At 34.4% G+C, this 21,416-nt stretch overlaps 1 protein-coding gene across 1 annotated transcript in view; it reads left to right on the top strand.

The window, feature by feature from the left end:
- Positions 1-21,173, top strand: part of LOC132910993 (protein tipE) — a 39,099-nt gene extending 17,926 nt beyond the window's left edge. The window contains exons 5-6 of the mRNA XM_060967256.1: positions 2,415-2,734; positions 15,729-21,173. Of these exons, the coding sequence (XP_060823239.1) occupies positions 2,415-2,734; positions 15,729-15,792 (384 nt within the window). The 3' untranslated portion in view covers positions 15,793-21,173. The remainder of the gene's footprint in view (positions 1-2,414; positions 2,735-15,728) is intronic.
- Positions 21,174-21,416: the final 243 nt, after the last annotated feature.

Here is a 21,416-nt window from a genome sequence, read left to right as displayed (position 1 = left end):
GAACAAATGGTATTGAAAAATCTGCTTCACGATATTATTTACCATATGAATCATTCGACAGTAAGTATTACGTTGATTGTCGAAACGTGAACTATTGGTGCTCGTTCCAAACAGGATTGCAAATAGAGGAATTGGTCTTTACGAACTGAATCGACATTACGATAATCGAAAGGGATAAGAATCGTATCTCGTCGCAGTGACGTGTCGTTTGCTTCGAGGTGTAACCCGGTTACCGCGTTCTAGACGTCGCCGATTTACACCCGGTGCTTGTACGTACAAGTCACGCGACAGTAGTCTTCATGTGTGTGACTTTCGTGCGAGTTTACCGTAGACAGGAACGTCGGACCGTGAATCGATACTGCAGGTGCTTATTGAGGGCATAGTGCATTATGCAGCGAACAACGTCTCCCCAGTAAATGGTTAAATACGTAACGACGCTCATTATTAACGGAGATCGGTATCTGTTTTAATTGGACACAAAGACACAGAGCCGCGAGCTAGAGTAATTGATGCCGATTGCATTGGCTGCATCAATGGGGAGAAAGAGTTACGAAGAAGAAAGGCGATTGTGCGCGTTCAAATTTCCCTCTTGACTTGTTATCAGAAAAGACAAAATTAAAAAGTACCTGGGCGAACAAAAAAGAGCATCGAGAATGTAATTGCATAATGGAATCCGCGGTGGCAATTTATCTGCGAGAGAGCGTAAAATGGTTTGTCTCAACGATCCGTTGATTATGAGATATTTTTAGTGAACAGTTCGTGAGTATCAAATTGAATTTTTGGAATATTTTAAAAGTAGACTGTAGAAATAAAGCATCCTTACGAAACACAGTAAATTACTGAGTTTGCAGTATAAGAGGATAGTACGAGAATGAATACAGTTATTCACAAACGGATTATAGAAGGAACAAAACAAATTCATTTAATTTATTACTTTATATATTAAATCGCTATAATCATCGATCTGCATGAAAGAAATTGGGCTTCGATATTAGTACTCGAATAAAATGTTTTACCCATAATTATTCAAATAATACATTGTTTTATTCGACTACAAGTTACTTTGAAATAATTACATGAAAAAATTAGCCAAAACAGAAAACAGTTTGAAAATGATTTATTTGATCTCAACACAGAATGTTATTATAAATAATTAAAATAAAATAATATAAAATAAAATAAAATAAAATAAAAATAGTAAAATAGTCAATAATAAAGTCAAAACGATACATTATTCCAAATTATTATTTTTCACTTTTGTCTCAAATAAAAGTTTCCATGAATCTGAAAATATTCCGCACACTTTACTTAATTCACGTAAATTACTGGTGGGGCGTCGATGGAAAATGCCGAAAGAGGATTTAAAAAGAAACAGGCGTCGCGAGTTGGAAAGAGCGATCCAACGGTATCTCAGCGTGGAAAACGATATTCCGGCGCCAGGCACAGTAGAATTCCGTTACGTTTACGGAAACGTAGCCGCCTGTACGGTGACGAACAATGCATTTCAAGCGGGCTGAATACCCGGCCCGACGACAAAGACGGAAACCATCGTACTCGATGAAACTCGTGCCGCGCTGTCCGGAAGAAAAGAAAATTTCTCGCTCGTCCGCTCTTCAGCTGCGGTAGAATTGAATCCACATGAGCGAGAAAGGATGAAAATGGGCAGAAAGGGAGACCGAGAGAGATAGAACGAACGCCCTGACCATTATAAAGCGACGATAACATCGTGGATTTGCCGGTGGAAAAGCTTGCCACTCCTACCACACTACGTGTGTCAATTTCGTAAATTAACGGCGCCCTCGAGATGCGTTCAGAGATTGGATCGTTTGACGCCACCGAGGAAATTCATTGGATGAAAATGTGAAGACGCGAATTTTGGTATCGGACGGAGATAAAATGTGTTGTTAGTGAAATAGTATTTTATTGGCTGTTTTCACTTAATACAGGTCTTAGAGGACATGTTTTGAACACGTGTCTATGTATCGATAGTAAGATCGAGATTTTGGAGGAAATTTGACCTTTGGATATTTTAGATTTGTCTTTTCTTGATTACTAAGTAGGAAATTACTATTCCACAGTTATTATTCTTTGAATTTTAGATTATTTCTTTACATTATAGTTGCTCGTCTCACACTTTTCTACATCTTCCAAGAAATTTAATGAAAATTTGTCATAATTTAAAAGATACTTGTTCCGTGATACTTTATATTTATTCCGACAAATTGAGGCAACTGCTTTCATCAAACTGAAACATTCCATTTGATAAATTCTTTGCATAAATCCTTTTCAAAAAAAGTCCCAAAAGTCCCCTGACCAATTCAGCACGTACGAGGTATTCTTTGATACGCCGCGCGAAAGCAGAAGTGGACGTTGAACCATCCAGTGAGGTTGCTCGCGTGACGTGTTCCCCGCAGGTTTACATGAATCTGGTGTACGCGATGGCGATTCCGATACCGTCTTTCATAATCTCGGTGATATACCTCACCATCGCCTACTTCAAGATCTACAACGAAGAGGAGGTGGTCCTCGTGGGCGGCGAGGAGGGCGAGGACGGCGGAGAGGGTGAAGGAAGTAACGCGACACCTTTACCACTGACGAGCGGCGCCCTTACACCCGGTAGCGAGGCTTTCAGGGAAGACCTAGCAAGCTTCGGGCATCAGCTGAAAGTCGCCATGGCCGACGACATCAGCAGAGAAAGCCTGGATGAGATACCCAACACATACTACACTCATGGGTAAGCGTGAAGATCTGTAAGATCTAAAAGGTCATTTGTTTCTGCGTTTTTCATTTTCGTTCTCACGTGCCTTACAATCTTGTAGAAAGAAAAACTGTTAGTTCCAATTGGTCGAGGAGAAGTGGGAAGTAGGTTAGAAATTTCATGCTTGAACTAAGCTAGATATCTCGAGATTTTATGGACGTGGAGTTGTTTGTGGCGTTGAGAATGTTTCGGCTTGTTCGATGTAAGTTCAGTTGTTGAGTGTACTTCTGATAGAATGTTTTGGAATTTCGGTGGTGTCGGAACTGGGTTTGTTAAAAGTGTGTGTTAATTCGGGTTTCGTGGTTCTAACAAAAGTAGTCGCAGTACTACACAAGTACAAAAATGCTTTTATATTTAATTCTTTCAGAACCAAGCGTTCCTGAACTTTGAGAAAATACTATTGTCGATATGCAATATCGAACTTTATTAAATGTGAAAGCATTGTGTATAGAGGGACGTTATATTGGATATTTGCTGTATCATGATTAATCTCTAAAGATTAATTCGGCAGGAAGTAAACATTTCGAATGTTCGATTTAGGGAGAAAGAATTTATCGATAGGTCAAATAGGTCAATCGCTTCGAGTAGCCTGCCAAACGAAAAATTGGGGTTCGAATCCCATTTCAGCAATCTGACTGACTGGTTCTTTTCTCTATCCAATTTATCGAGACTCTATGTATATAAATCTATGGTATCACCACTTTCCGTTGGCGGAAGCTATTTGGAAAATTGGAAAATCTGAACGAGCAAACAACAGATAAACTTCAAAAGTTTATTAGTTAATTGAATCATATTCGAAATTAATATTTGCAATATAGAAGGAAACAATTTCTGTATGCTGTTAAAGTGTTAAAAATTGTTAATTTGAATCAATCGCTAGTCAAAAATCTGACACGTGTGTATATACAAATTTAAAGATACTTCATTCTCCAATCTCTACTACATACAAAATTTCAAAATATTAAGGACATTTCTACTTAAACAAACTTTTACACATAATTTCTATCGCTAGCAAAATAAGATACTCGTATCGACTAACAATAATTTCCAAATTTTAAACCCCAAAATCGTCACAAATCTCCATTGAATATAACATTCCTATAATTTTCTTGAAAAATGCATTTCAGAGGGTTAGTTTCGGACGCGGCGAAATTAGCATACGCCTTTCGAAAACAGCTTCGAGAATTTATTATACCGTGTAACAAGAGTCTTATTTTACTGGTTACATATCAAAGATCACGTATTTCTGTTGTTACGACTAATAGCGTAATAAACCACAAGTAATGGTCAGGATTCAGTCGAGCCAGAACAAACGTCGTTAATAGGACACTTAGGTGGTTTTAAGCGCTTTGGTAGTTAGAGTACCACGTTACTTGGATCATAGGGTTTCTGGTCAATCTAGCAACACTTAGCCGCGTAAGGTTTTAAGAAATCGTTAATTCTAACCATGTAATCGTGTTAAAGCAATTTTCCCACGATTTACTCATTGAAAGTAAAAGAAGAAAAAATATATCAACGAAGTTGTATATTGTGATAGAACGCGATCTTGGAAATTTATAAAAAATTTACGAAAGAAGTAGATGATATTGAGGGACGAATAGCAATATTCGAATTGTAATTACGTGATACGTAACTGTGTAAAACTTGAAAAAGGAATGTAAACCGGAATTCTTTAGGTATTTTCTTCGTTACGTATGCTTCAGTAAAAATTTAAAAACTGATTTTGTTAAGCGACGCTTGTATTTATTCACGCATGAGAATATAACAAAAGATTTGAAGAATTCAACACAATAGAATGTTAGTGCAATTATATCGATTGTTATTTGCATTAATCTATATGAGAACCCTAAATTGGTTAGGTTTTAGGATTTTATAACGATAGAATTCTTTGACAAAGTTTATCACCAATAAAATCGTCATAATTATTCATAAATGACATATAGAAAATTAACTTTTGCTTTTTTCGATAAACATTATAGCTGTGAATCTTCGGAGAAAAAATATGATATATAGATCATCATTGGATCTTTATCATGCCCAAACGAAATTTTTGCATGCTTATTGAAATTCCATTGCATTTTTCTCAAAACTCTTAAAATATAATATTGCCGACAGGATCTCTCCAACATGTTAGGAACATCTTCATCACCTTTGAAACCTTCAGAAAGAAAGGAGAGTACATATACCTGTATGTACCATCATTCTATCTTTACCACGTCTAAAAAATCCTTCAACATCTGCATTGGAATTTCAATACACTCTCTCGTAACAGTTTAAACATTACACCGCTATCAGAACCTTTCCTGAACACACGAACATATATCCATCAACATCACAAAAGACTGCACGATACTACAGCAGCGTCAATCTCTTTTTCATCTCTTAAAAACTTCGAACACCCTCGGTTTTCCGTTTTAACTCGCACTTTCTCACGAATCCATAAATGGAAGAACCCGTTTCCTCGCGTATCCTGCTGAGTATCGATCCGATCGACGTAAATCCACGGAGAGATTCCTTGGCGAGGACAAAAAGCTTAGCCGAGAGTGCACGGCCATCGAATGGGAAGAACGGAGTGATCGTCGTTGGAAAACGGTTATCGAGCGGCCTTTGTGCGCGGAAACAGGCATGAAATACGCTCGAGATGAACGGTGCTCGCGGATCGTAGGTATATAAATATCCGTGGCACATGGTCAGCAAGCTCTACAAAGCGTCGATATCGGATGATTACACGGTCAATTTCGCCGGTGGCCCGCGACAAACCGAAGATATCCGATCACTCGGCTGCGCAAACACTGCGGCCTGCGCATCGAATACGATTAGCCATCGTTGAATCGTATCTATGGCCTCGAGATTTCCGAACGATGCTCGCCTGGCTTAACCCTAAACGTAGTTTAACCCTTTGTACGAAGATCTTTAACGTTGTCGTATGTTTGTTGCGGGAAATCTGAGCTGTCAGGTTTCGTGTCATGAGGTAGAGAGAGCGTTTCGATGGGAGGGAAGTTTGGTTTGATGTGTGGAAATTCCGTTTACGTTGCTACCTTTGATGGTCGGGTGAAATGTCAAAGGATATATTAGCCATCTGCGATTCTACTTCGAACTGGACTTGACATTCATGTATCTTGACATTTTTCGATTCCTTTCAGATTTCATATATAAAGCATACTGTTCAACAAACAGAATTAAAAATTTTGAGCAGCTCTTGGGAAAGTAGTTTATTAATTATGAAGTAGTTTATTAATTATCAAGATTATTTGAAATGAATGGTTGAATTAATTCTAGAGCCGTAAAAGATTACTCCTTCGAAGTAAATAAGAGTCATAGTGTTGTAAACATATTTAAGAAAAATGTCCATAAATGTCTATGAACTTATTTATTCAGTAGCCTTCTTCCGTATTCTACCTTTATTGGTGAAAAGAATAAAAGAAACAATCTTCACATTATCAATGTCGCTGTAATGGCGCCAATAAACTACAAAGGGTTTAAAGGATTTACGTGAATGAAATTCAGGTTAAGAATTCGATAGAATAAAATTACATTAGAACGTTTCTTCCAAAAAAGAAAGACGAGAAAGATAACAAAAGAACGTATAGTATGTAAAAAATGAACGACTTTATCGATCAAAATAATTATTCTCGCTTACGATTACCTTTTGTTAACGCTCGTCCACAGAATAAAAAATCCAAGAGCAAAGATGCTCTAGAAGCAGTGTATTGAAGAGATTTTCCACACTCCAAAACTGTGATTCTTATAAAACCAATTTTTATACACTTGCTTTATCTTAAGAAGGAAGCTAGTTACTCATGAGAGTAATTATTTTGTATTTGTTCTTTTCTATCGAAAAAGAATAGAATTTTCTTACTTACTTGATAATTCTGCGACTGAAATGCTCTAAAATTGTTTCTCTTATTTGTATAACATTGTTCAAAAGATAAAGCCACCCTATTTTCAGGTTTTTACTAGTTTTCTTTTCATGGTATAGCGGAGTAAATCTGAAGGTTTAAATCTTTGGCAATGAAGAAATCTTGTTAAAATACACTTACGTATGTATATCTTTTTATCTTCAAAGAGATCCATTTTTAATGCTCGTCTTTTCTTATAAAAGTATAATTAAGATATAGTTAATCTACATGAAAAGCTATTATAAGTAAATCAAGAATGAAAAAAAGACTTTCCGGAAAGTGATCGTCTTTATTGAGAAGAGGGACGATGAACTGGAGAGAATGCGAATTTAACGCAACCTGATTACCCGAAGCGAACGTTCAACTGTCTTTGCTTTTAGCAATACGAAAGCACGGTAATAGCGTTAACGTGGAAACTTGCGACGTTCCTCCCTGTTTGAACTCGCTTATTATATCATGTGTTTCCACAAAATTGCATGTTCAATTGCAGAACTTGATGAACCATTTTCATTGCGTCACAAATATTTTTATTAATTATTCGACTCTTTCTAACGCTTCATTTTCGCAATTTGTGAAACATATAAACTTCAAGAAGAAACAAATAAGCCTGAAATACACGAAACATTCATTTTAGAATTTCTCCGTACAATTTACTAATCGTTCGAAATTATAAGCGTTTCACTTTAGAAATATTTTCTATTAAATTATTTAATAGAATATCGATAAATATTAGACTATTTTCTATAACAGCGCGAACCTTCACGATATTCTTTCTCGTTTAAAATACGCTCTTGTATGCACACAAATAGAACAAAATCAATCTCCGCGATGCTCTGCTCGGCACACATACTTACATTAGAAACGAATCAGAACCTATCCCTTGAATCCGTAGTATAACTTTTCCTTTATCAACATCAATTTTTTTCGCTATCTCCCAAAACTCCCTAAAAAATATCAGTTATCAATAGAACAGAAGGAGTAAATCCTTTTACAAGAAATCAAGCTCAGTTAGACAATTGATTGACTTTCTTGCTCCAGTTATTTCAATCAGTGTTCATATCACTGTAGATGCGTTATAGTTGCATCGACGATAATGTTACAGAGATGAAAAACGTGGGTCCAACGTCAAAATAACCGTTGTAACGGTCGCAATGTCAACACTTCGCGAGATAGAACGTAGAACAGAATTAAGTAGATAAATATGAACTGATGATAGATCTGACATATGTACACCAGTTTGAATCGCATCCTCTTATCATGCAGAAATCTTTCGTTTCTATGTCGAACAAGATTTATCTGGATTTTCTGTTAGCGTTTATCGTGATTTTAAAAACACATGTTTTGAAATAAAAAGATATAAAAGCTTGTTGGATAATAAATTTTGGATTTATTTATAAATAAACTGCGGATGTTTATATAAATTTATATTTTTACGAACGGAAGTATAGAAATCTGACGTAAATAAAGATTTGTTTCAGGGATATTTGAATTTTGACTGCAAAAAGTGAGATATTATCTTTCGTTGTGCGTTGCGTACATCTGAAATTAAAACTCCATCGTACAATCGTAAAAGGCAATTTTCCTCTTTTATCGTTAGTATAAAATAAGTAATTGGTTTTTATATAATTTATTTGTAGACGCAATTATCATCGAATTACAGATATTATCGTATGTAGGACGATTTTTATTGCTTCGATATTCGAATAAAACACAACTCTTTTCTCCTATAACGTTTTTCTCTGTTTGTTACGTTGCGTTAAACAGAATTTAGCATGTTCACACAATAAAAACAAGTAAAAACACGGTCAAATGCTTATCTTTCTTTTCTGGATACCATTGTTCCAATTCCTTTATTTTTCGAACATATTTTTATTCTCGTAACGATAAAAAAATTGACACACCTTTACGATTCTACGAAGATCGAAATACATTTTCAATGAAATTGCTTCGAGAATATGTGATAATCTTTAATTAAATTATGAAAAATAATCCTTATAAAATTTATTCTTTCTACATAATAGTTACGATACTTCCTATTTTCTCCTGGGAATCTTCGTCTTTATCGAGTGTCTTCGCTGTCGATTGCAGTTTTTGAGTTGAGATCAGAAAACTAGGCGATTCTTTGCCTGATTTCGGTGTTGCCGACGAAATTATGAAAGTATAAAATTATGCTGTTCTCGTAAATAGCAGAAGTTCCAGTGAACGGGGAATAGGAAACTTTATTTTCCAGACTACCAGTCGCCAGAGTTTTTCCCGAGCTATGCTATAAATGGAAGGGTGCTTTGACTCGTCGAAAGAATTATACGAGAGCACTGAGAAAGTCGGAAATTATGATTTACTTTTTCGCTGTTCAATTATTGAGAGAAGTTGTAAAATTCGTAATGAAGATATCACGGAACTCTGTCGATTTCAATTAATTTAACTAACCTTTTTTTAGCGTAATTTAAACGTTTATCTGAGTTAAACGAAAATCCTTATCCTCATGATAATTACATTTCATGCAAAAAAAAATGTCTACCTACTCTTTGTTCCGATATAAATATGTGAAAGTAGAAAGTTAATAATTTCTAGATCTAAATTTTTTCGAAATATTGAACGAATAAATTTAGGATAGGACGATAGAGAATTAATAAAAAATAAAATTCTTATGAAAGGAAGGATTAATTAAAAAATTGAGAGGCCGGAATATACATATAATACTCATCGGATATTTACAGAAGTGAAATTTCAATATTATTTTCTATAATAGTTAATTAAATCTTTCAATTCTTGTACATTACTAAGTTGTCAATTTAAAATATACATGATTCAATGTAATGTATGTAATGAAATAATGTAAAAAAATTACATTTCGAAAATATCGATGGTAAAGAAACTATCGTAATAAAAGTTGAAAATGCTGACAGCTTAGAGAATGTGATGTTCAAAATACTGTTAATGACACATGGAGTCCTGTTTCCATATAGAGTATATTTGAAAGGAGAGTGAGCGCCTTGTAGTCTACGGCGAAATCAATGGATTACTACACGTCATTTCAAAATATGTGTTACATCAAAAAATTCACAATAGTTTCGTAGTTCATACTTTAGAAAAAAAAGAAAGAATGTCAACAAATTTTAATTTTTATTTATTACATAGGATTATATTACACACAATAAATTTTTTAGTTGACATATTTTTAGAATGATGGATTCTTCTATATCAGAAACGAGGATTAATATAAAATTTAATGCAAATTTATAATTCTATTTTTAAAAACTATTATCTTCTTTGAAATCAAACCACTCTTTTGACAAGCTCTGTATTTTCGCGTGATCTATAGAAGAGATCATATTCCCCATCCATATTTCTGTATCGTATCGTACAACTACACAATATGTGAATGAACTTGAGCATTTATCTGTTGATGGAATTAAACCACAAATGTCATAGAAAACTGAAGCGTGCGAATTTATCATCCGATTTATTATTCGAAATAGAGAATATAAATTTCACCAGAGGCATTAAAATTTTGACAATCACCGATATGCGATAAATTTTAAATAAAAAAAATAGGAAGATCATTTATTGATAATATTTATTGACCTCTTGAAAATTGAATTTTATAAACACAGAAAGGAAATCAATACAATGCAATATTTTATCGAGTTTATAGCCGCGCTTGCACTTTTAATGGATAGATAAGGGAAAAAAAATCTCTTTCGGGTTCATTGTTAGCTCTCCTGTTTTATTGAGAAAAATGGAATCGTGGAGAAAGGAGCTCATCGAACAAAGCGGGAAGAGATAATAGCGTTGTTGGCTTGCCAAAACTGCTACTAAAGCTTTCTTCCTTAAGGATGCCTCACAGTTAAACAACTTGTCGCGTAAACTGTGTGAATGATTGAATTGAAATCGTTAAGTTTTATCCTTCTCGTATTTAGATATAATCAGTCCTCACAAGTTCCTAAACATCGAAATATTCGTATTCATTAAGTTTTTATTTATCGTGCCAGGAAATTATCAACATTGTTTATTACGTTAAAAATTACAAGTAAATATTTATGGCTATTAATAATTTAGAGATAAAGGAGTTAAATAAATAAGAAAATAGACAAAAAAATTACTTGCGCTTTTTTACAATCTTCTCTCATTAATTTAAAATAACTTACAGTATTACAGTCACCTTTCAAAATAAATGAAAAACATTAATCAGCTTTATGAGAGAGGATACTTTCCTATCCTTTGATCTTCCAAGATATTTATATTTTTATCTATATTGGATCGATATCTTACCTGAATTCACAGTGGAATTGATATTTGGATGATATTTATATTGCTTTTAATGGCTCGATACTGATTATGAACCTACGAAACCGATATGTAAGTACAGCGGACAGATCTATCTGCTCGTCAAAGATTCGAATTGCTTTAATAGGAAATTCCCATCGGCTTTTCGGTGTCCCACGACGATCAGTTTACTTGCCGCAATGTAATCAATTTCTCTTAGGAGGCGCGTATCAGAATTCGAAGCGCAACATGTAATTAGTTACGGTCGTGGTACCAAAATTAATTCCCAGCAGACTTATTCTTCGGAGGTGGTGAGGATATTAAATTTGTTAGAAATAATTGTGGAGAAATTATAGTAAATTATATTACAGATTGATAAATTGATTTTTTTATATTAATATCTTAACTAAGAGTACTGAACTTAACACGAATTTAGTCATATACTACATGAAATTACACGAAGTCAAATATCAGTTTATTCGACGTTTGCGACGACCAGAAACACGATAAAATACCATGAACGATGCTACTTGCGTCGTGCCCGTATCTGAATGTATATTCATGTGTTTATTTAATTAGCATAAATGTAAAACATCATCCAGACTAAGACGAAAATAGCGATGAATACAGTTTATGAAATTAAATTAGGTCAATTGATCTCTCTAATTCCAGTTTCGTGATATTAAGAAATACATACTTACATTTTGTTAAACAAACAGAAAGAATAAAAGCTTTTATTTTCTTGTCCAAATGGATAAACTTTTATAAAACATAATCGTACAGAACGTTATTTCACATAGTTCATTAGTAATTAAAAGATTGATAGATTGATAGATTGATAGATAGATATACATTTATGTATTTATGTATACATATACATGCATAGATATATGTATTTACATTTAGCGATACCTATAGTTCTAGTATCATCCTACAGTAATCGTAAAATGAAAGTAGTACAAAATATTACATTCAAAAGAATTAAAAATTCAAAGGATGAAAATTAGAAAGTTACATATTAAATATTCCAAATGGTACAAACATCTTTTTCAATCTAATTTCCTGGACAAACCACAAGCAATTAATTCGTTTTAAATCTACAATGAAATGTGTACCGTGTACATACGTTTTTCCTATACGTAAATCAACCTCTATATGGGATGCGTGAGTAGCGTGAGTGAGGCCAGGCAAGGACGCAGGCATCGATTCTAACCTAACCACCTCCGTCCCAGCTTCTAGCTTAACTCCAACAACTCACCCCGTTTCCACTTTCAACCTGCTCTTACCCCTTCTCTGTCAGGTCAACTCTGAACCTTGTGACTTTGTTTCACTTGACTACTCCTCTACCTATTCGTGGTCACCTACTCCTGGAGACCAGACGAATAGTAACATTTTTCTTTTAATATTCACTAAAGATCTTAATTAGGATTTTGAAATTTCGCAATTTACGATCTCTAATTTTCTTTCGTTTTTCGACCCCAAGATATCAGATGAAACATAAACGTTACGAATGGATACGATGTTACTGTTAGGTTAACCTTTAAACTGTAAAGGTGAATATTTCATGCTGTTTCGTTTCGTGGCCATTTCGACCGAGTTGAGTTTCTCGCGAGACAATAGATAGAAAACTTGTATTCTGCCATCTAAAAAAGTTATTTGACAAAAGTTTTATGATAACTTCAATTTAGAACATTAGAAGATGTTATATGATTGTTTTAACAAGTATTACTTACTGAAAAATGCATCAAACATGAAAGATCCACGTTTACAATTTAGGGGTACCGTAAAAACATTTATAATTCAAGGCTTAAAGAATAATTATTATATTAATCTTGGAATACAAGAAATAAAAACCACAACGTACAATTAAGTCAGATATACTTATATTTCCAAAAAAGCTATTTACAAGATATTTAATTTTATTTTGTGCGATTTCTCAGCACTGTTTTCACTACTTCACACTATTTTAGAAGGATGGATCTCCTTTGGAAAATCAATTTACAATAATACAAAATTGCGAAAAATATTATAATACAATTTGAGTGTTTTGAGATAATTGAGCAATAACTTCTAAAAGCATAGAAAATTCCATAATTGAAACGTGGAACAACCTATCAGAAGAATCGAACATCACGCAATTATCTTTCATTCTCCACTAACGTTCTAAGCTATGTACATTCTCAATGTCCATGATCAATAAAATACACATTTTAACATGAATTTAATACTAAATGAAATCACTCGTTAGCGTAACTCGATCGATAGGGCTGTCCGGGTTGAATGTTTGAGTATATAGCCCCGACTCTGGCATCTTGCCTACACACGATCTTGCATTTACACTATTATCCCATTTCGAAGCTTTATTTTTATTCTCGTAACGGTACCTCCAATTGGCCGATTCATTAACAGCTTCTGATTTCCGTTCGATCGACGTATCAAATTCGGTATAATGTTACTGCAGGAAATCGCATGCTGTTTTACGAAGTGATAATCGATAATCGCGTACAATTTCGAAGATTTTCAACGTCGAATAGCGTGTACACATTTTGATCAATAATACGGCACCACTTTGCGTTGGACTGGTTTCGAGCAGCAAGTAGAGCATGCGCCCGATAAACATTAAGGGATTTGCTGTCGTCTTCTCGTTCGAAACGATTAATCGTTCTACGTTCGCGCGATCGCTTTTTTTCCTTTTATTTCTCCCCGGCACACTAGTTTTTGTTCGCTTTCATTTCGCGCAAACGATCGGTGGAATTATCGTGAGAGTGTTGGGACAAATTGATCGCTTATCGTTCCTTCGTTAATTTCAAGATAGAACGTTAACTTATATTTTAAATGAAGAGATGTAGTTTTATAACAAGAGTCTTTAGTAATTAATAAAAATAGTATTAAACACCTAGAGCTTCTGAAGAAAAAATGGATTTTAAAATTTTATTATTTTAGTTATTTAGTTCCATTAGATAGACGTAGTAAAAAAAAGGGAATTTTAGAATTTTGTAAGATAACTATATTATCTTAAATGTGTTACTTTACATATTCAGATAAATTACATAGAAGTTGTTCGAAATATCAAGTATTTTTAGAATTTAAATAAAAAGGGATTTTAAAACCTTATAAGATACGTTGTTTTAAATACATAATGGTTTTTTACATATTTAACTGAATTAAATACAAATAATAAGAACTCTGAATTATCTTGGAAAAAAAGACAAAATTTAAATGTTGATGCATTATTCGTTATATTATATCCACATTATTAAAAAATTAAATAAGCACCTTATTGCAAATTTAAACAACGTTTACTGTTCTCAATAATTATTTTTGTAATTGTTATTTTGTATTGGCGAATTACTATCTAGTGAATTCTGTACCTTATTTCCTTTCTTAGTAAATTTTAGAAACTAGGACAAAGAAAGGATATTAAATTTTAAAGAATAAGTAAGATCGAGGAAAAACGATATTACTTCGAAAATGAATTTTATGCTATATCTTATGAACCATGCAAAGTTTCCTTGGTCCGCTCTCTGGTCTTTAAGGTTAGATTACAAGACCATTCATTTGCTTAACTATTTAAGATCATCGGCAAACTTGGATTATCTTTCGATCGTTGTCGTTGACGAGCTTCTTGGTGGCATTAAAGATCTTCAAGAGCCTCTTGGGATATCAATGAAATTGACGATAAAATTATTTCGTAGCATGCGAGCGAGGCAATAAAATTGCAATAGCGTCAGAAGTACGATTTTAAAGGGATTTTAAAAGATTTCTTTTTAAAATATGTACGTATTATTTCGTAGTACGCAAGTACCAATAAAAAATAAAAATTAAATAAAATCTACGTTATGGAAAATTTTGTTCGTTAATCTAAATCAGAACTTAAAAAAGGAAATTTAAAAATCAGTCCTGTTTTGCGGCCAAGTTTCAGGACAAAATACAACACACACAAGAATACACAAAAATCACGCACCAATGCGACTTAAACCCAAAAAAAACAAAAAAATAAACGCAAAAACCTAAAACCCACGACACATATTAGACCATGGCTACGTCGTACCGACGCGTATCGGTACTTTTGCCTAATCCACCCTACAACCGAAATTCATTGTTTATTGTGAATAACATACACATGTAATACTCATCTTCTTGGACAATAAACGTTATAAAAATAAAAAAAAAAAAAAAAAAATTTAAAAATCCCAACCTTACACACAAATCTCTGGTTTTAAGAATGACGTTTCGTCTTCGTTAAAATGTGTACATGTACGTGTCTGCGAAGGATGGGTCAGTGTGCGAATCTAAAAGGGAGAGTGCGAAAATTATGTATCTGAGGTGAGAGAATTAATCACTTTTAGATCTTCTATCAACTTTTTCTTTCTGAAACAGGACAAGGTAATCAATTTACTATCATTAAGTCGCTACTCGCTATAGTTGGGACATTCAAAGTTCAGACGCAAATAATGGAGATTTGGTATCGATTACTATAATTTTTCCACTTTTCTTGTGTATAGATGTGAGTAGATGTGAGTAGATGTACCTAGATGTGTGCGCAAATGTAGGTGCGATACTTATCAATTTTCGCCAATACTGAAAATTCAAGCGCCTTATCTTCAGGATAGCTTCTTTTTTGTTTTAAAAGAAGATTAAGAATCAATTTTCATCATTCGAAACTGCCAAGTGGAAAAATGGTAAATTTACGTACCAACTGTGACTGTCCCAACTTTACTAAATTATCATCTGACGCTTGATTTTCTTACAGTCTGCGCTGTATACATTTACAAGGTTAACCAACGCTGATACACCTGTTTCAGAAACTTGAGCAAGACGATGACGACGAGTATCTCAACTCCCCCTGGGCCGACGGCAGCAGTCTGAAGCGACACTTTCAAGGTCTGAACAACATCTCCTGGAAACCGCACTAAGCGGGAACCCAAGAATGGGACCTAGAAGAAACGAGAGAAAAAGCGAAAGGAAAAGAATTTTTTCTTCTACGTAGCTTGTTCGAGTTACCGACCGCAAATATAGCCAATATTCTCTCACCGACTATCAAAGATGTAGAACGAGAATTTTATGAGATATGTAATAGAGAAAGAAAGACCGCAATGGCGACCGTATCTTCAGGTATTTCCACGGATTGATCCAGTGGTGTACGATGCTCAAAGTAAGAGTTTTTGAAAGGAACGGACGTTCAATTGCGTCCAATTAAATACAAAATAAAAAAATAAAAGAAAGAAAATAAAAATAGGATATATTCTTCGGCGTCCTCTCCTCAAAGCGAAGAAACAAAAAAAAAAAACAGAATTCAATTGATATAGAATTTGATCCAGAGTGTCGTTCAAAATGAAAGACAAAGGAAAAGAAAGAAAGAGAGTGTTTTAATAATATGCCATAACGCTATCGCATAATACTGTCCCACACTGTGTACGCGCTAATTATTATCCAATAGAGATATAATGATATTTTGTGACAGACTTTTTTCTACTCGACAACCGCCCGGCATCACGAGAAACGCGTGCAAAGAACGTGACCTCTCGGTTCTTGCTGATCGATTAATCCGTCAGTGACTCGCGTTTTTAGCCCAGCACCGAGGTCGAACGATCGGCTGCTTGGCGAGGATCCAGCGAGGAAACATTACATTCGGATTCGTTGCCGATATTCCGAGGATCTCTGGGGTCTCGTCGTATCGTAAAGGGTACTTCCGAAACATTATAGAAGAACTTCCAGGATAAATTCCCGGCACTACTCGATCGCCATTGAGAGAAGATCGATGCAAATGAACCATCGACCTGGAAACCATTCCGTACCTAAACTGTATAATCCCTCTTCTCGGCGATTTAACAAGTTCCCGAATTTGCTCACAGCGATGCTCGAGGAACGTTGTACAAACGTAGAAATTGTATAAATTCTCAACGATTGTGCTCCACATGTATTTGGAGAAACGCGATTCGTAGCATAATATCAAAGAGAATTGCGAAATGGATCGATTTTGGAGATCATTATATATATATATATCGTGTCGAGTACAGGAATTATTTGTCGTTGAGCTTCTTCTGGAACACCCTGTACGATCTTTTCTTCGTATATGTAATTCACGTAACTATTCTCACGGAAGCCTGCGAATGCAAGACAAATAAGGCGAATCGTTTCCTGCGGGTTGAACGTACCATACTATTCGATCACTGACAGAACAAATTATATGTAATAAACAGTCACGCGATTCGCTCCTCCTCATCGTGATACTAAGTCGAGCGAATGCATTCCTGCCCATTTCTTCGATAGCACGCGCCTGGTGAAAAAACACACACATACACACATACACACACTTGATCCTTTTTGCACAACTCTGGCTGACTCTAATTTACTTGACCAAGGAAATGTAAAGAATGAGAAAAAAGGAAAATGTAATCCCTGTCGTGATAATCGGCAAACGCTGAAGAGGAGAGAAACCGAACTTGCGCGAAACAGTCGCGTTTACTCAAGTGGACTAAAAGCTTAAAACGAGTAAATTAATGAATTAAGAGTACCGTTACCAAGTTAACAAGTATTACTAAGTTAATCTGCTTGCTGTGTGATCATGACGCGCATCCGAGAAACGCCACTCCACGTGCATCGTAGACGAATCGTGAACCACACATGTATCGATACACCGTATCTTTCACGTACACAGAACATACATACATATACACGTACATGTACACGTCCGTTTTACATGAACCGTAAATACACGCTTCTGTCTGAGAATATTCGACGCGATTCACCGAGACGTAAAACGGCGAACTTCAAATTACGCTTTAGGGGTGCGCCCTTCCTCCATCGATTACTCGATTTCCGCGTTTGTTTTATTTTGGAAAAAGGAAGATAGAGGTCGCTCGGATATGATAGAAACGACGAGTAGAACGTTGTGATCGAAAATTTGGTGATGGATGGAAATCGAGTGAGAAGGCTGATTCGTATCTACTGTGAATTTGTCTGACTAGTCTCGGGTGATACTACTGAGCCCCTTCTAACTCTGCTGGCGTATTGAATCAGTAGGTTGCTATAAGTATATTACTATAAGACTTGATATAATTTTCGCAAAATTATAAACAATTATTATTGTATTACGTTGAAACATATGAAATGTCCGATTTTGAACGGCTGGCTGAATCATACAAGAATGTATTAATATACGTAAATGTTAGAAAAATAATATTATATATGATAGAGAAAATTCTCAACTTTAAGATGACATATAAGGATAAAAATATTTGTTGAAAAGAAATTTTAGAAAATTGATGCAACAAAAATGGACATTTCATATATTACAAATTATTATTAACAAGCGATCCTTTTTCAATAATATAATATAAAAGGATTTATGCAATAAATTATTGTATGTCAAAGTGGTTAGTGAGAGATATCAATGAAAATACTGTCTGTAAGAGATACTGCCACAATGAACCTAAATGTTTCCTTCGAAATACGTTCATACTGCAACATATTGACAAATAAGATCCGATGAAGTGTCGGCGTTTAAATCGACGTTGTTTGTATGCTGAACTCTCAGTGAAAAGGTATCGAACGATACTTTATCAAACCAATATCAGTTCTTTATCAGTAGATCGACACACAGCACGAATCAGCCCTATCTGAAGCATATTGTATGGCATCACGATACAGCTTCGTGTCGCGAAAGAATGTAATTTTTCAAAGGTGGATCGGGTGAAGTTTATCGATAGGAAGGAACGGAAAGTTCATTGTTCCCGCTTTGTATCTCTGATTGAATAACGAGTAGCACACAGTCAGATATTGCACGCGACATTTTCTAAAATTATAGATTTCGAACCGCCGGCTATCGTAGCGGGCTCAAAGAAAACTCAACCCCGCGATTACGTAAAGGGACACAGGGTGCTACTTGCGCAGAGGGTGAAACAAGTAACGATGGTTTTTTCGCGGCATCGTTGCTGCGCGTGAATCGATACGAGTGGCGCAGGACAGGCGAACCTTCGCCCCTGAGATCGATGGCAAAAATTGATGCTGAACAAATTTTACCAACACCCAAATTCGAGTTATTTGATGAATTTCTGCTGTAATATTCTTTAAAGTTCATATTCTTCTTTTTGGACAGGTAATATCATGATACTCGGATTAACTTGATCCGTTTCGTGCCATTACTGTCCTTTAACACTGAAATTCAAAGATAATTGAAAAGATTTCTGGAAAAGGAGCTTATAAGATAAAATGGTGATGATAAAATAATTGGTGCTTGCGTAAATTTTGTCGGGAATTTTAGTTTTATTATTATTATATTACCTACGTTTGAATTCATAATTATAATGGACCTTAAAGGAGATCGTTCATTCGATATTTGTGATATTTTATGATCATTCCACTATTTGAATGAAAAATATATTCGACACTTTACCATAGACTCTTACCTACAAGTGTTATTCTTAGAAAGCTCCTGCATTGTCAGTTTTATTAGAATTTATGAGCGAATTTAGAATAATATTGAACAATATTAATATCCACTTTGTACGAAGTACTAGTTATAATGTAAACGTAGCATTTTATAAAGAATGAATCTTGAACACATTATATAATTAACTCAGAGATCTATGTTTAACGAATGTAAATTATAGTATTTTCCATTGCTCGGTTCTGGAATTATTGTTGAGCAGAGTATCGATCAAATAGTCGCACCCTGGGTACCACGCAACTTGAAGCTGATCTTCTACGTTCGAAGATATGAAACAACGCTAATTTCAGCGATTGAATTACAAAAAAGAAAATGGAAGCATAGTAAAAAGCAACTAAGATTTCATATAGACTATTTTCCTTTCCGCTAAAGAACGCGAAAAGTGATTACTATGGTGCTTGATTCGAGAAACAGTTAAAATATCTGTATTAAAAGATAATTTTAACATATTCAACACAGCATCGAATTATATGAGATGATCTTACGTGTGATTCTCATTCGACGTGATCTTTCATCATTTTACAAGTTTGCGACCTGTTCCATACGTAAAAACTACATACACACACGTACAAACACAGACACACCTTTTCAACGAACATGTATACACACGTGTACACACGTATACGAACACACATATGACTAACACGAATATACACTGATAACCTATGGAAAGAAATAATAATTGAATTGTTTTTATGGATTAAGAACAAGTTGTCTGTGATCTACAATAATTAAAAGAATATTTAATAAGTATTAACATGGTAAATGCATAATTGATATGTCGATAATGTCAAACGAATCGGTTTAGGGAATAATAACTAATAATAGAGCAAACAAAAGAAAGAGGAAGGAGAACAAGGAAGCGGAAGTAAAAGTAGTCAGATATCGGGATGATCTCAATGTTAATGGATAGAGCAATATGATAGAAGAGATGGTGGGCAAAAAATAATAACGATAACGTTTGTCGCATTAACGACACCACCGCAAAGGAATTCTAGAGAGAAGAAAGGTATATTATATAAATGCATATATAAACATTAAAATAATAAAGAAAGAAAAAAAATAGAGATTTAAAAATGGAACACGCCACGTCTAAATACTATGTAATCGCTGTTGTTAATCAGTAATAATTCGCGATATAAAGAGAAGAGAAGAAAAATACCAATTTATGCGTGCTGCGTTCGAAGTACCGATTAAAATACCAAAAAAATTATATGAATAAATAAATAAATATATACGTTATCGCACTTCATTGTCGCGGCTAAAAAAAAGTACATAGGATAGATAGATTTATAGAAGCGCAAAAAAACACCAAAAATCGTTCCTTCCACCCGCTCCGGCCGTGTATTTGATTATCGATTTTAAATATATCGCATCTCATGTAAAAGTCAAAGAATGGCTCTGCGAACTTGTAAGCGCACCTCAGAATGCAATTAGTATGTCGTTTTACTAATAAAACAGGGAGGAATAAAGTTGTTAAACTGAATGAGAATAAGAGATTAAAAGGGGAGAGGAATGGAAATTACAGAGGAGAGAAAAGAACGAAGAGAAAGAGAAAGCTATATTAATGCCACAATCACCGAGTAATAAGTTGTTCAACGAGCGTTGCGAAAGATGTTCGAGATAATTTTTGTACAGTTTTGGCACACACGAGAACGTGCAACATCGTCGTCTTTATATTTATGTACAACATTCAATTATTATAAATTTTCGATATTATTACAAACTATGATCGATTTCGTGTGAAAGTGTATAAATGCTTTTTCTGCGGTTACCAATAAAATGTTGTCAAAGCTTTTTCACGTGATATATATATATACATACATATTTCACTCAGAAGTTTGATTTATCTACTGATTATTGTCCTTCTCTTGTTCCACAATATATTATAGCTTAAAAAATTATAATTTTTTCAATAGAATTTTGAATAGTCGAACTGTATCAAGCTATAAATTGTTTACATGATACGTGTTTTTTTTGCATAGATGTTTTATTATCAATAACTTTTCTGTATATAAGATATTAAATTATACATCATCAA

This window comes from Bombus pascuorum, chromosome 9, assembly GCF_905332965.1.
Source record: "Bombus pascuorum chromosome 9, iyBomPasc1.1, whole genome shotgun sequence".
NCBI classification, from domain to species: Eukaryota; Metazoa; Arthropoda; class Insecta; order Hymenoptera; family Apidae; genus Bombus; species Bombus pascuorum.
This window is presented reverse-complemented; position numbering and strand designations above follow the sequence as displayed.